The sequence below is a fragment of the Euphorbia lathyris genome, chromosome 1 (genome assembly GCF_963576675.1).
Source record: "Euphorbia lathyris chromosome 1, ddEupLath1.1, whole genome shotgun sequence".
NCBI lineage: Eukaryota > Viridiplantae > Streptophyta > Magnoliopsida > Malpighiales > Euphorbiaceae > Euphorbia > Euphorbia lathyris.
The window spans coordinates 23,965,841-23,981,118 of record NC_088910.1 but is presented as its reverse complement, the minus strand read 5'-3'; the positions used below and the strand labels follow the sequence as shown (position 1 = coordinate 23,981,118).

The 15,278-nt window shown below is 32.4% G+C and overlaps 1 protein-coding gene across 1 annotated transcript; it reads right to left on the bottom strand.

Moving 5' to 3' along the window:
* Positions 1 to 12,754: 12,754 nt before the first annotated feature.
* LOC136223562 (protein ELF4-LIKE 4-like) lies at positions 12,755 to 13,105 on the bottom strand. Its single transcript, XM_066011682.1, has one exon. The coding sequence runs from the start codon at positions 13,100 to 13,102 to the stop codon at positions 12,755 to 12,757; it is 348 nt and encodes a 115-aa protein (XP_065867754.1). The 5' UTR covers positions 13,103 to 13,105.
* Positions 13,106 to 15,278: the final 2,173 nt, after the last annotated feature.

The window sequence follows — 15,278 nt, the reverse complement described above, 5'->3', positions numbered from 1 at the left end:
TGTACTAAACTATGTGGTTTCACGTTTTTACAGATCGGTACATATGATTTGCAAAAAAAAAAAATCATTTTTATTGACTTATTGGCCTCAAAATGAAAATTTTTAAGAATTAAAATTGTTTAGTATCATATTTACTATGGAACCACATTTTTTATTTTTCAAAATCATCATTTTTTTGAGTTTTCTCTCTCTAAACATTAACTTTCTCTCTCATAAAAAAAACATTTAAATAACCTCAAACCTAAAAGGTTGAAGAATTAAAGTTGTTTAAAAAATCATTAAATACTTAAAAATGTTCATTTTAATATCATTATCGGCCAAATTTTACAAACCATTAGATTCGATTTGTAATAAAAAAACTCAAAAGTACTGATCTGCAAAAACATAAAATCATAGGACATTTATTTGAAATTAACTCTTTAAAAAAACTAATGTGCTTTCGCTAACTTACATATTGGTATTTGTAGTTTTTTTTTTAAAAAAACAAATGATTGAGATTTTTTTTCATTTACAAATCAATGATTTTTAGGTTGACATTACAGTTGATACTAAACAAATTTAATCCTTGAAATCTTCTATTTTGAAGTTCATCAATGATCAAATTGTCAATGTCAACACAAAAGTTCTTGATTTGTAAATGGAAAAAAAAATTTTAGCTCTCTCTTTCTGACAAAAAAAAAACCACATACACCATTTGCAAATTAGCAAAAACATAGAGTTTTTTAAATTAATCTTATTAATTTTCTCATAAAACAAGGATTTTGGATTTTTTAGTTTTCTTCTTAATATGCGATAAAAAAAAAAATAGACAATATATGATCCACATGATACTACGTGATGTAGCAAATAAAACGAGACAAAAAGCCCAATACTAACCCAACCCATAATAGGCGTATTTCTAAACATCTTGATCCACCTATACTCAATACACCAGGGATGGGGTTTAAAGACATCTTAGTCTTTTCATTCCAATCAAACATCTAAGAATATTGTCTCGTTGCATCCAACTGAGAGTTTTAGACTTCCCCCCCCCCCTCTCTCTCTCTCTCTCTACTCTCTTTTACACATCAATCTAACTTGATCGTCATAGTGTATTCAAAGGACTACTCCCTCCACGGGACATGCCTATCCATAAGGTTTTCACGAAAATTGTTAATACTTCATCAATTGGTGTGGTAAGCATGAACTTAAACATTGATTTCCCTGCATAAACATGGTAGGAACTTCTCCTAGAACCTACACAATGAAGGAAGTTATTAGCAACATTAAGTAGTCGAAAGACAAGAAAAAAGAAAGCACATCGATCCACAAGAACTTAGAGAACACTATATTCATCTAGGACGAAACGTATCCATAAAGCACTGACTCCCACTGCAATATTGATGGAGGCTATAATTAAAAATTAACATTTTACTAGTATTAAAACAACCAAGCCAAACCCATTCTAGGGAGACGAGAAATTCACATTTGCAATTTGGTTGCTTTAGAGAGAATCGTCTTTAATAGTTTATTTTTCTTTTTTTAGTTCTTTTCTCACCTTTATGAATTTTGTACTAGGCATAATTCGTACTTATGTAAGGTTTTATTCCTTATTTTTCTTGTTGTATTTGTTGTTTTCTTATTTATGAAATGATGTCTATATTTTCATAAAAAAACAACATAAAATAAAATAACAATCGTGAAACTTTATTGATTGATTGATAATGAATCAGGAACATATTAATTTCTTTGGCTGCACAATTGGAAACAATATTATCTGCATTTTTTTCAAGTCTTCCTTATAGTTGAGACTAGTCGAAGACCCGCGAATAACATTATTGTAATTTTATTATTAATTTTTTAATAGTAATACCTGGATTATTAAAAAAAACATTATTAGTTTTAGCACTATTTTCAATATAATATAGATAAAAAAAAATACAAATTGCAAATTACACATAAAAAATAAATATGTATAAAATAAATATATTTATAACAATAAAATACTCTAATTTTATATTAAAAAATTATAGAATCCACGCATCACGATTATTCATATAAACGAATACTATAATGAATGGATTTTTTAATATGTCTCTAACTTCAATCAACAACTATTGTGTGAAACTTTATACATTATTAGAAAAATCAAAATCTCTGACAAAATTTTCTGACAGAAAGAATTTCCATCAGAAAATTGTGACAGAATTCCGTCACAAATAGAACCGTCAAAGCTTGAGACGGTATCCTAGACGAAGTGAAAGATTCCGTCAAACTAAAATGGCGGGAGTTTTCCCGCCATCCAGCGAGACAGAATGATAGACGAAAATAATTCCGTCAAATACTTTGTGACATTAATCGTGACGTTTTTGTGTATTTCCGTCACAATGTTTTTAACAAGGTAATAAATTAAAAATAATTACTTAAATATTATTTACAGAAATAATTAAATAAACAAATATATATATAATTATTAGGGTTTTTACTCATTTAGAGCTGCTCCCTTGAACACTCAGCTTCTTCTCTCTCTATCCCTGAATGCTTCGATTCTCTCTCTAGAGCTTCTCCCTGAAGAATTCGATTAGGGTTTTTTTTATTGAATTTCATTATGCGAGGCGCATGAATCCTTTGATTCTTCACAATGTAGAGTCGTTCTTCACCACCTACTGCAAGGCGTCTCAACCTTTTGATTCTTCACCTGAACCCTTCCTCCTCTTATCGTTTTGGAGTTCAGATATTTTGACGAATAGAATTTGTGGGAAGGATAGAATGAAGACTTCCTCCACTGAAAGGTTAGTGTTCACACTACACCATAGATGGTCTGTTGCAACGTAAAATACATGTGTTGCCTGGAATCTGTTACACATTTTGTGATTTTTTTGGAGATTTTGCAACACACTTTATAAAATGTTGCAAAAGACATGTCACATTCACATAACTATGATATTCTGGAACATTAATTATGAAGTGTTGCAAGGGATGTGTCAAAATTGAAACACTTTTTTTTTATGTAAATCATTTTCTTCATTCTAATAGATGTAAAAAGGCACTTTTTTGCATCTCTAGATTTTTTTTAATTCATAGAAAATAAAAATAGGTAAATTACACCATTGGCTACTGAACTTTATCAATTTTCACAGTATCACTACTGAATTTCAAAATGTAACATAAAAACCACTGAATTTTAGATTTTATTACACCCGTGTCCACTAAACTTTAACTAATTCTTCAACATGACCCTTAACAACCTCAAGAATTAAAGTTGTTCTGAACGACATTTACCATAAAACTAAATTTTTTAATTTCCAAAATCACCATTTTTTGGAGCTTTCTCTCTCTAAAGTCCAGTTTCTCTCCTAACAAAAAAAAAACCTAATGGCCTCAAAATGAAAAGTTTCAAGAATTAAAGTTGCTTTGAATATCATTAATTCTTGAAATTTTTTATTTTTAGATCGTCAAAGGTCATTTTGAGACGTTGATTCAAGTTTAGTGGCCACAAATGTAACAAAGTGTAAAGTTCATTAGCTTTTATGTTATATTTTGAAGTTCAGTGGTCATATTGTGAGAATTGGTAAGTTCAGTAGCCATGGGTGTAATTTATCCAAATAAGAATATTTTAAGTGGGAACACTTTGTACCTATGAAATTATGGAGGGAACAAATATTTTATTTCCCCCTAAAACCGTGGACTTGAAATTTTGGTTTCCCCAAATCAAAACCTAAAAAATACAATCCCTAAATTTTTGCTTTCTCAAAGGTTCTCTTCTCTCTCGAGGCTACTCTGTCATGGCTTGCGTTTGCTAAAATTGTGTCGAGCTCTTTCCGGCCAGCCACTCTGTCCTTGCTGTAGAGGTCTTCCGTTACTCATGCCCTTCAATTCTTCCGTCGAGGTAAGCATCGATCTCCTCCTTTTGTAATGGTTATTTCCCCACTCGTCAAAAAGCATGAAGTTTTCAACATTTAATTCAATATTAGGTAATTCTTTATTAGACCTTAATCCTATCCCTAAATTCGTAATTGGCAATTAAATTAAATACATTGAATGATGTTATGGTGTCAAAACTTAATCCTATCCCTAAATTTGTATGGACTAATCATTTCTCAGTATCCAGAGATAGACGACAATGTTAGAGCTTCAAAACTGAGAGGGTTTTGTTGCTCAAAAGATGGTTGATTGTGCTGGCAGAAGTTGAGAAGTTTTCAGCAGCTTCATCTGAACTGAGGACCCTTGAGCACCATTTTATTGCTAAAGATGGAAGTAGAAAACATTCTATGGTGAGGAATATTTTCTCTTGTTCTCTGTATACTGTTTTTGGGTCTACTAAATTTGAGTATCTAAACTTTGTACTATTTCTTTTCTTATAGTTTGGGTTATTGTGAAATAGTTCATTTCTCAAACTAACTTAACTATTGAAAGTTTCCAATCTTGTTAAGGTTATTGTTCTAATTTTTTTCATAGATGAAATAGATGTTATATTATGATTCTGACATTGGGGTGAGCCAATGAATTTTTGTTATGTTTTGCTTCAATTTGCTCAAGGTGATTTAGATTATAAGCTGGTTGAACAACAATAACTTTTTTCATTTTTCTGTTCTGAAGAAACTATTTTTCTCAGTTGAAATTGTTTTACTCTTTAGGGACCTAATTAGGACTATTAAAGTTCCCAAGCTTTTACTCCTTTAATGTTGGGATAAGGTTTAAACATACCCTTAAGATAGACACTAAAGAGTAATAATACCCCTAAGGTTTAAAATGGTACAATTAAGGTCTTATGGTTGATATATTGGTTCAATTTTATCCATATTAAGAGACTTCTATTCACACTGTTAAAATTTCTATTTAGATAGTCTACCATGTATATTCGTTCAAATCTCTTAATCAATTCCTTCCATCCCTTCCTCTTCATCTTTAGATTTCACTTCGATTCTTTTTCTTTTTCATACAGTCCATCTCAATTTCATCTGAAAAGTCGACCACCATCTGTGTAAAGATCATCAATCTCCACATGTATGTTTTTGAAATTAATTTGCTTTGTATCCAAGTGGATCTCCATCTGTTTTCTGAAATTCATTCATTTCTTTTACTGGATTTCTAAAGGTGATTCTTGTGCTAGGGAAATAGTTTGTCATTGGGGGTTTCAAGAGCATTGATTTTGTCTTTTTTTATCTGTTTCTATGAGTTTTGGTTGATATTGAGATTACTATGTAGATGATATGATAGACTTGTTAGGATCTTGTATTTTTTCCCGAGAGACTTATAATCCGCCATTTTTTAATAGATCGCCAACGAATCAAAGTGAAATTAAACAAAAACGAAGTGAAATAAACTATTTTGGGTTCTTGGATTTTTTCGTTAAAAGATTTGGGCGAGGATTTTAGATTTGGGAATTCAGGATTTTACACTTGGTCACAGGCTTATAGTAGTTGAATCTTCATGGAAGTATATAAGGAAGAAGAAGCAGACCATAAAAGATGAAAGGGATGAGGGTACAACTGTCATTTGATTAATTGAAATGAGTGAAGCCTTATGAGCCGGCAGACGGAAATTAACTAGGTAAAAGAGGATCTATTAAAATGGGTAAAATTGAACCAATATATCAACCATAGGACCTTAATTGTACCATTTTAGACCTTAAGGGTATTTTTGAACCTTAGCCCTTTGATGTTTTCATATTTCAAGGACTAAGCAGCATGTTTAAAGTCCTTATTGTTTGTACTAATGTTTATAAGACTAAAATGCTTAGTACATGTTTTAGAGTTCTTTTGTTTGCAAACTTGTTTTTGGATCCAATACAGACTTTTGGTGCTAACTGAAATTTACAACTTCATTATATCTGTTTTTGCTAGCACCAATTTTTTCAACCATGCTTTTGACTTGAGAAATTGGCTTGTACAAACTTGTTTCTATACAACTTTACTCCATTTTATTGATACACTTCTTACTCTTCAACATTTATTTTGAATCACCAAATCGCAACATGTTTTTGTTTTATCGATACACTTCTTACTCTTCAACAGACTCGTCCTCATTTTCTATTCAAGTCCATTTCCAAGTTCTATCTCTTATTAACTTCACATTGTTTTGTTTAGGATACTTGGGATGAACCTATACCCAAATGATATAGATTTTTGTATTAATAAAGAAGGAAGCTCATTGATGTTTATCATCTGGCAAATATATTTCATTGTGCATACAAATTTATACTGGAAATCTCTGAGAAAACTTTAATGCTATAATAATTGCAGACTTAGTTTTTATTTATGTTAGGGTAAATAATTTATTAGTCCATTCCCTTTTAACTAACATAATATTTAGTTCCTCTATTTTGAAAAACACATTATAAGGTCCATATCTTTTGTCATTATTAACCCTTTGATCATTATGTTTGTTTTTTAGATTTTTAACTCTTATATTTGACATAAGAGAAAATAACAAAATAACATGGGTATTTTGTATTGTATTATGGCTGTCCTGAAAGCTAAGATATGTTGGGTTAAAAATCTAAAAAACATAGACAAAAAGACCAAAGGGATAATACTGACAAAAGTTAGGGACCTTATAATGTGTTTTTCAAAATAGGAGGACTAAACTATGTGTTACGTAAAAACATGGGGATTAATAAATTATTTAACCTTTATGTTATTATTCTTTCTATTTTAGATGAAATTCGACCCTTCCAATTATTTGTAATTTCTATAGGTGGTTAACAATAATCTTATGTCCAAGAGATGCGAGCAACTCAATTACCTTGCATAGGAAATAATTTGATTCTCCTGTCCACTAGATATAACATAAAATGTGTACATATAAATAATGTGCTTGCCTTCTTTCTTTTTCCATTTGTAGTTTTGAGGTACCAAAGTAATGACACCAAACAAAATATTATAAGGTTGGATAGTCATTTGGAGATTATTTATTGAACTCTCTGCTTGTGTAAAATTACTACCCTAATTTACTATATAGTCATCTGAAATTCATTTGAATAGGTTTCTGTTTCCTTCACTTCTTAGATAATTTCTATTGAACATGTTTATGTGTTTCAGTGTTACTGTGGCAATTACATTTTGTCTTTTATTCTGTGTTAGCAATTTGCAAAGCCAAACAAGGCAAAACCATCAAAAGTTAAACTCTTTGTTGCAGTCCATAAACGCAAAGAGGGACATAAATACAAGACGCCAAATGAAATCCTCAAATTTAGAATTGTAAGTATTTTATTTTAATAAAACGTTTTTTCTACAAATTGTTACTTGCTAAATGATGCATATAGCTCATGTTTTTTTGTAGTCCACAACTGAAGGCATTTGTTCAACTAGAGCAAAAAGTGTGAGTGTTGAGCATTTTATTTGTGTCGACACATCACATGGATCCTCTTTGCTTGTGGGTAAGGTGCAATACCTAAGAAATTGAAGGAATGGTTAGTTGAAAAGTGATCCAACTTGAAGGAGTAATAGGGGAGAAAATGAAACAACAAATGGTGACATTTCAAGTGAAAATGAGAATGCTACTATCTTTTCTAAGGAGTTTGAAGGATATGTTTCATTATGGATGTATAACTTTATTATACTTTTTTATTATGTGTTTTGGATCATAGGAGACTTTTAAATTTCATTGTTCCATATTGACCTATTATGTATTTGTAATTGTAATTTAAGGATATTTTTTATGCTATTATTTAAATTGAAAAATTGCTTTTAATTTTTTTTAGTGTTGTACATGTTAAAGATTATGTTGCAAATATGAAAGTGTTATATTAAAAAATTGTTAAATTGTCAAACAAAAAGTGTTGCATTTAACATAATATGTTCCATAAAAAAGTGTTGCAAATAGTATATGAAAGAGTTGCTTGAAATAAAAAATGTTAAATTAAAAAGTGTTGCAAATCTATATAAAAAGAGTTGCATCAAAAAAATAGTGTTGCATAAAAACTTGTTGCAAGAAAGATCAAAAGTGTTGCCTATAATTTACTTATAAATAGTGTTATCTAATCTATGGATTTGGCAACACTTTCTTTTCTGTTGCCACTGGGTAGGAAAGTGTTGCGTTAGACGTGGGAGGCAACACTTTTATTGATGTTGCTACAAGTATGAAAAAATGTTGCTAATGATATCTTTGGCAACGCGTGAAAAAGCAACACCATTTTTAGACCAAAAGTGTTGCCTATGAGGCTCTAGCAACACAATAACGACTTTAGCCAACACTTGTTCGGTGTTGCAACAGACCATCTATGGTGTAGTGTCAACTCTCTTTTTTTTGCAATTTTTGAGCTGTGTTTTGTTTACTTTGAGGATTGCAAGGCGCCTCAACCTTTATATGTTTTCTTACAGACCTGTAATTTAGGGATATTTAGTTTGAAATTGTGATGCATCTCTATCGTATCCTTCCCAGAGGGATTGTGATATCGATCTACATACCATTTAGGAGTGACAAATGATTTAGCCATTCCTTTTTTTAACAATCATCCCAAGCTTCATTTTACCCAATCCACTAGAGACATGCTCAGTAGGTAAGGGAAAATCTAGAACAACAGAGTCAGTATCTGTATAATAACTGTCATCTCTGTTAATGTATGAGTACATTTGAATACTGAGTATAAGCAGTTACAGCTGCAGACAATTCTAGTGCATTTATCTTAGGAGGATCCCATTTTGAGTTCTCATCAAATTTCGTATTCCCATGGTAACTAACAAGATAAGTTTCATCATTCAAGTGGTCTACACTAATAAAGTCGCTTTTCAATACTATATACAACCTAAGAGATGTATATCCTGTGTCATATATTCTAACAATTTTAACAATCATCTCAAGCGTTTCAGCTGAGGAATGGGGGTAATCCATCATGGTTCGACTATCATAGGAAATTCCTACCTCATGATCATCTATACAAAAATAATAAGAATAAGAGTTTTTGAAAAATTGGGTTGAGACGAGCCCTCCCCCACCCTTAAAGAGTGGAAGTGAAGTATTGAATGGCCTAACTAATAGAGGATTTATGAAAGTTACTGACCCATGTTCTGATTTGGTAAATGAACGTGTAGGGGCTCATGTTGGATGGAAAAAGCGTAGCATACTGTGGGATTTGCCGTAGTGGGAAACAGACCTTGTTCGTCACAACCTTCACTAGTACAGAAATGACCTACGGCCAAGCCTTATTAGTTATGGTTGTTTGCAAAACCGTGGCTACAGGTAATTGGGGTCGGTTATTTAAAAATCCAACTCAAATAATTTAAGCATTAAAGTCGGTGTTTTGAAAAAACCGACTCTAAATGTGAATTTTAAAAATGGCACACTGTTTGGACAGTCATTAGTGCCGGTTCTTCTTAAACCCAGGCTAATGACCCAATAATTAGCCTCGGTTTAAATATAAACCGAAGCCAATGAGCCAATAATTAGCATCGGTTCAGGTTGAACCGACCCCAATTACTGGGGTTAATGGCATCGGTTCATTGAGAACCGACTCCAATTACTCTTTAGAGTCGGTTAATTAAAAAACCGATTCTAAAGATTCAAACATCAACCATAACCTACTGTTCTCCCCCTTCCTCTTTCTCTCTTTGCGCCTAATATTAGTAGCTCTCCTCCTTTCCCTGTTTGGGTTGAAAATTGAGTTTACTTTCTACTCGTAAACAGCCACCGACTCTAAAGATTCAAATATCAACTGTAACCTATTGTTCTCCCCTTTTCTCTTTCTCTCTTTGCGTAACCTATTAGCAGCTCTCCTCCTTTTTCTTGTTTGCTTTGAAAATTGAGTTTCAAAAGCAGCAGCTCGTTTGAAGTTTCAAGCGTTGACTGGGTTTTGTTGTGTTTCGATTGTGGCAGAAGCAACGGAAAAGAGGTACCTGAATGAGTTTGATTTGTTATTCTTCCAAAACTTGAAGAACTGTTCGGAAATATTTATTCAAATCAGAATCTTTGAGCTTCATTGTTATATATCGTGTTCTATCTTGTGGATTTCCTTATGATTTCATTTTTTGTGTTCTTTCTTATGGGTTTCGTTTATTATATGAGTTTGTTGGTGTTCCTGTTCCGTCTGGTTTTGTCCCTGTTCGTATTCATTCTTATTGTTATACAGTGTTCTATCTTCTAGTTTCGTCCTGTTTGTATTCATTCATCTGGTATTGTCCCTGTTCGTATTCATTCTTCTGGCTTCGGGTGAATGGCCTATTGAGTAATTTCAAAAGATACGGACCGTACTCGAGCTTCGGATCAATGTCCCCAGAAGAAACTATAGGTATAGGGGCAAAATTGAAACTTAGGACATCGACCTTCAAACCTAGACTAACAGCATCATCCCTTTATTGTTCACAATAATACTCAGCACTAGAAGAACACACACACAAAAGGAGGGGGGAGGGGATGTAGCTGATATCATTACTTCACATAACATTATAGAAGAATTTTAGAACAAAAATACACAATGTAATGAATCTTAATTAAATAGTATGTGAAGAATTCAAGTAATATGATCTGATCAAGCAAATCTCAACATGAATTAAAAATTAAACTAATCAACTCAAGACAACTTATAGGAATTTTCTAGTTTACACTAGCAAACCCATCAATCAGCAAACTACATTGCCCTGAAGAGTTGATTTTTGCATAAAAAAGCATTACCATTGGAACAACTAGCAAAACGCATCAGGTCCCCTACAGGTTGTGAAGCTGTGTTGTAAGCTGATATTTAGAACTTACAATTCTTTTTTAGGTGCTCTGTTTTATTTCGTAATGGAGTAATTTTGCTTCTAACCAGGAGGATTTGTTCAGTCCATAGGTTTTGGAGAGCATCTGATTTTGCTTTCTTCCATGTTATTTTTGTGTTGTGATAAAAGAACAAAAAATATGAATGAGTTTGAAACTTGGTCTTTCTTGTCTTAATAGCGATGAACTTTAACTTTATATCAGCTCATGGATCTTAGATGTTGGCATGCTTTTTGGTAAATTTGTTGTTTTAAGTTTGTTATAGTATAATTAATTTTTTACACTCCAAAAGTATTGTCTAGGCCTAAAATTGCTCCATGTCGGAAAGCGTCGATTACAAAAGTTTACTATTTTTTAAAAACTAGGGGATATATAAGAAATTTTGCCATAACGTTTGGGGCTGATTTGGACCTTATCCTAATCAGAATGATATCAAACTAGCCATGTCAATCGGGTTATCTCTGTAAATTATGTTTGTCATATCAGAAAATTAGAGTCCTAAATAAGACATATCACAACCCAAACTCAGCCACACATAAATCAATCTACCATGAAACAAAGATCAGAAATAGTCCTATTCCAGAAACATTAGAAAAATGTAATGGTAGATACATATTGAATCCAACAAGATGATGATAAGAGTTATACAAGCTTATGAGGGTAAATTTCATCAATGGTGTACAACCTTTAACCCATTTCACACTTTGGTGTACAACCTTCAATTTGTCTCACTAATATATACGAACTTATAGGTGACCTCCCACTTTAGTGTACAGCAGGTAAAAATGACCGATCAACGCGAAGTCAACGTGCCACATCAGCAGTTTGACCGGTCAAAAAGTCAAAGTTTGACCCACCTAATATAAAATTACTTTTATACCATTTCTTCCTTCTTCCCCTCACCTTTTCTTTCACTAACTACTCTCTGTACCTTATTTCTTTTCTTAACAATGGAGTTTCATCTTGCTAATTTCGAATGGTTCACGTTTTATATTTTCTTAACAATGGAGTTTCATCTTGCTAATTTCGAATGGTTCACGTTTTATATTTTCACAGATGTTAACCTTAATTTCACTTATTCTTTTGCAAATTTTAGTAAAAAATTTCCTTCCTACTACGATTTAATTCAGTTACAACACTGACTATATTTAATTCAATTAAGACTAAGTTGCATCGACACCAACATCTCTTCCAGATTCATTAATGGAAGGGCAAACTAATACAAAGTTTAATGTAGTCCTAGATGGAGATGATTAAATCGAAGATCGGTTTAGATTGGTTTCTAGTAATAAAAACAAAAGTGCAGCACTGCCATGTAAATAGCACCACAATTAAATTCTCTCCTTGAAAAATGGCAAGGCCACTCCTAATCGAAACGGCAACAAGGCAACCGTCTTCTTTGTAGCCATTCTGATTCTGGTTCATCTTTATTTTGTTTGAGATTTTATTCACCATGCGAATTGATCTGTTTTGGATCATAGTTGGGAGTTCATTTTTCCAAATTTCTAATTAATTCACCATGTGACCATCTCTTTGTCAACACCTCAGTTTCTTTGCTCTATTCCTCTATCATCTTAGCTTGAGGTATTCTAATTCTGTGTTTTTATGCGTTTTTGCCAAATTTTAGAGGGAGAAAGGGAAAGGAAAGAGGAAAGGGGAAAGAGGAAGAAGGGAGAAGGGGTATAAAAGTAATTTTATATTAGTTGGGTCAAATTTTGACTTTTTGACTGGTCAAACTGCTGATGTGGCACGTTGACTTCGTGTTGACCGATCATTTTTACCTGCTGTACACCAAAGTGGGACGTCACCTATAAGTTCGTATATATTAGTGAGACAAATTGAAGGTTGTACACCAAAGTGTGAAATTGGTCAAATGTTGTACACCATTGATGAAATTTACCCAAGCTTATGATGATACATTTGTTCTATTGTTTTTTTCTTTTTTCCAATGGATATGGTGAAAGAAAACTATACTAACAAAGTTAATTAAAACTTGAAGCACAAAAATCATCAACAAAGTACATCAATTTGATATCTAAATAAATACTCTTCTTCTTATTCAGAATCAGTAAGAAAAAATTTACCCGAATCTAATCCTCTTTTGATTTCCCTTTCCAGTTGACCTCAAAATCCTACTTGATTCTCCTTCTGATGAAGCATCCATTGATCTGGTGGTGAAATTAGTAGAAAGATCAGCATAAAGATCAACCACTCTTCTAACGTTATTGTTCAGCTCCCTAATGAATCCCACATTTCGAGTCAAGTTATCAGGAATCTTTGATTCATGGTTTTGGTTTATTTCATTGATTAGCAATCTGTTTTGATCTAGAATGTCTTGAACTTGCATAAAACTCTTTTGAACTGTTTGTAAAGACTTGTTATCTATTTGGGTTCCATTGCCTATTCCAGAAAATAAATTGTCTTCCATCTCAGCTTTGGATTGGCTTCACTCAATCAAACCCTTCTCCTGCATAAAAAATTATTAAATAATAGCTATTGCAATATTAATTTTTGTATTGCTGTATGTTGTCATTCTTTATTAAATAATAGCTATTGCAATATTAACATAACTCTGTTAGCCATGTTTATTTTCTGTATGGAACATTTATGTACAACTATGGATTTACTTGTCTTTAAAAGTGTTACTGGAAGTGGTTCAGCTTATAAAATTTCATATGCTATATACATAACTGGTAAAAAAAATACAAATTATGGTTTTTATTGGCTGTGAGGTTCTTCATTTTCCTGATCATTCTTGCCTAGTTCTTCATTTCTATATTCTTTTTCTTGTTTCTAGCAGGGGTTTCTATTTCATGAGCTTGTATTGCTGTTCCAGAATGCTAATAGTGATGTCCATAATGAAACCAGAGAAGCCCTGTTGCGTTTGAATGTTAGCTTTGCTTTCTTAGCTTGTTTCCAATTTTGATTCTCTTCCTTTATTAACTCTTTTATCAGAATGTATTGGATTAACCTATTGTTTGTTGATCATACCTGTAGTAGAATTGATGAATGCTCTACATAATTTTGTGATAAGAACACTGTTTCTTCATTAGGCTCTTTCTTCCGCGAACTCATTTTGAGCTCTGTGAGATATTGATTCAAGTCTCTCTTTGGACAAATTTCTATTATTTTAAAAATGTAGGGTTGAAAATTGTTGTGTGTGAAAGTATATTATAGTCAGAATAGAGATTTATGGCTCACAGGCTTTTCTCTGAAGCTCTAGTGAGTGGTTTAATCATATAATGTGAAATTGTGATGGGTATGCATCATGGGCATGGAATGTAATTTAGCTAGTCCGTTTTTACAAATATGATTTTTTTTTATAAAAGATGTAACAGTTTTCATGTAATTTACCTAGTCCGTTTTTACAAATATGATTTTTTTATATAAAAGATGTAACAGTTCCTTGCAAAAAATCCTTAACGGGAATATTTATGGTAGGTTCTTGGGTACTTGATTGTGCATATTGGCCTTGAGGTGGGCCTTAAATTGACTGTTGTCCTTCACTTTGCAATTTTCATTATTTGAACTGTATTACATGATTTTCGTTGGATCTCATTTTCTGACACTTGATTGGTAACTTCCTGGATGATGCAGATTGCTCCTTATACCGTAGCACATACCCTTGATTTTATGTTAAAAGAAGTCAGCTGTGAAATCAATAGCCCATCAAGCATCCAACTCAGACCATGATGCTGTTTATAAAGGAGACACTATGTTACATTCACTCAGTTCCTTGCTTGACATATTGCTACTGAAGAAATACATGGCTAACAGGTTCATTTTCACTGATTAGTCTCAACTCGTAAAAAATTAATTTTATATGTTGGTCCTATATCCAATTATTGTGCCTCTGTTCTCATTGTATGGAATTATATTGCTATGGGGAAACTCTTATCAGGCCTTTGTTTGAGCTTCTTGGGAATTTTTTTTCGAATGAGTTGGAACTTACCCATGATAAGAAGTGGATCCATGCTTCATCTGGTATTTCTCGGGCCATGTCTGGTTTTGTGCATTACGTCCCACATGCACCCTTATTATTATTGGAAGAAATAATTGCTGCATTTGTAAATTCTGTCCCACCAAAGGTATGCGACCCGTTTTGGAAAACAAAAATAGCTCGGGATATTGTGTCGTAATCATATCATGTGATCTATATGTTCCACATGATTATATATGATATAAATAAAACAAAAATAAAAAGTGTTTTATGAGGATAACTTGGGATCTCTTTTTTTAATTTGCTCTCAGAGAAAGAAACTTTTGGTGATAGGCACAACAAGCAAAGTTGGCTTTTTAGATTCAGTTGGCCAAGAAACTTCTGGTGATAGGCACAACAAGCAAAGTTGGCTTTTTAGATTCAGTTGGCCTTTGTGAAGCTTTCTCACTCTGTTACTTACAATATTCCCAAATTGAAGGCAAAGGATGCAAAGAAGGTAATCAATTTATTTCATATATTTGAGGAGATGGGAAAGTGATGTGCTTGGTCTTTGTAAGTAAATTTTATGGATAAAATAATAGTATATGTAGCTTTATATATTTGGCAGTTAAAAAGAAGTGTAAAAGGTCATAAATGTCAAAACCTTATAATAATTATATTGTTA

Coding starts and splice junctions, on each gene's coding strand:
- LOC136223562 (XM_066011682.1), bottom strand. CDS start 13,102: ATGGAAGACAATTTATTTTCTGGAATAGGCAATGGAACCCAAATAGAT.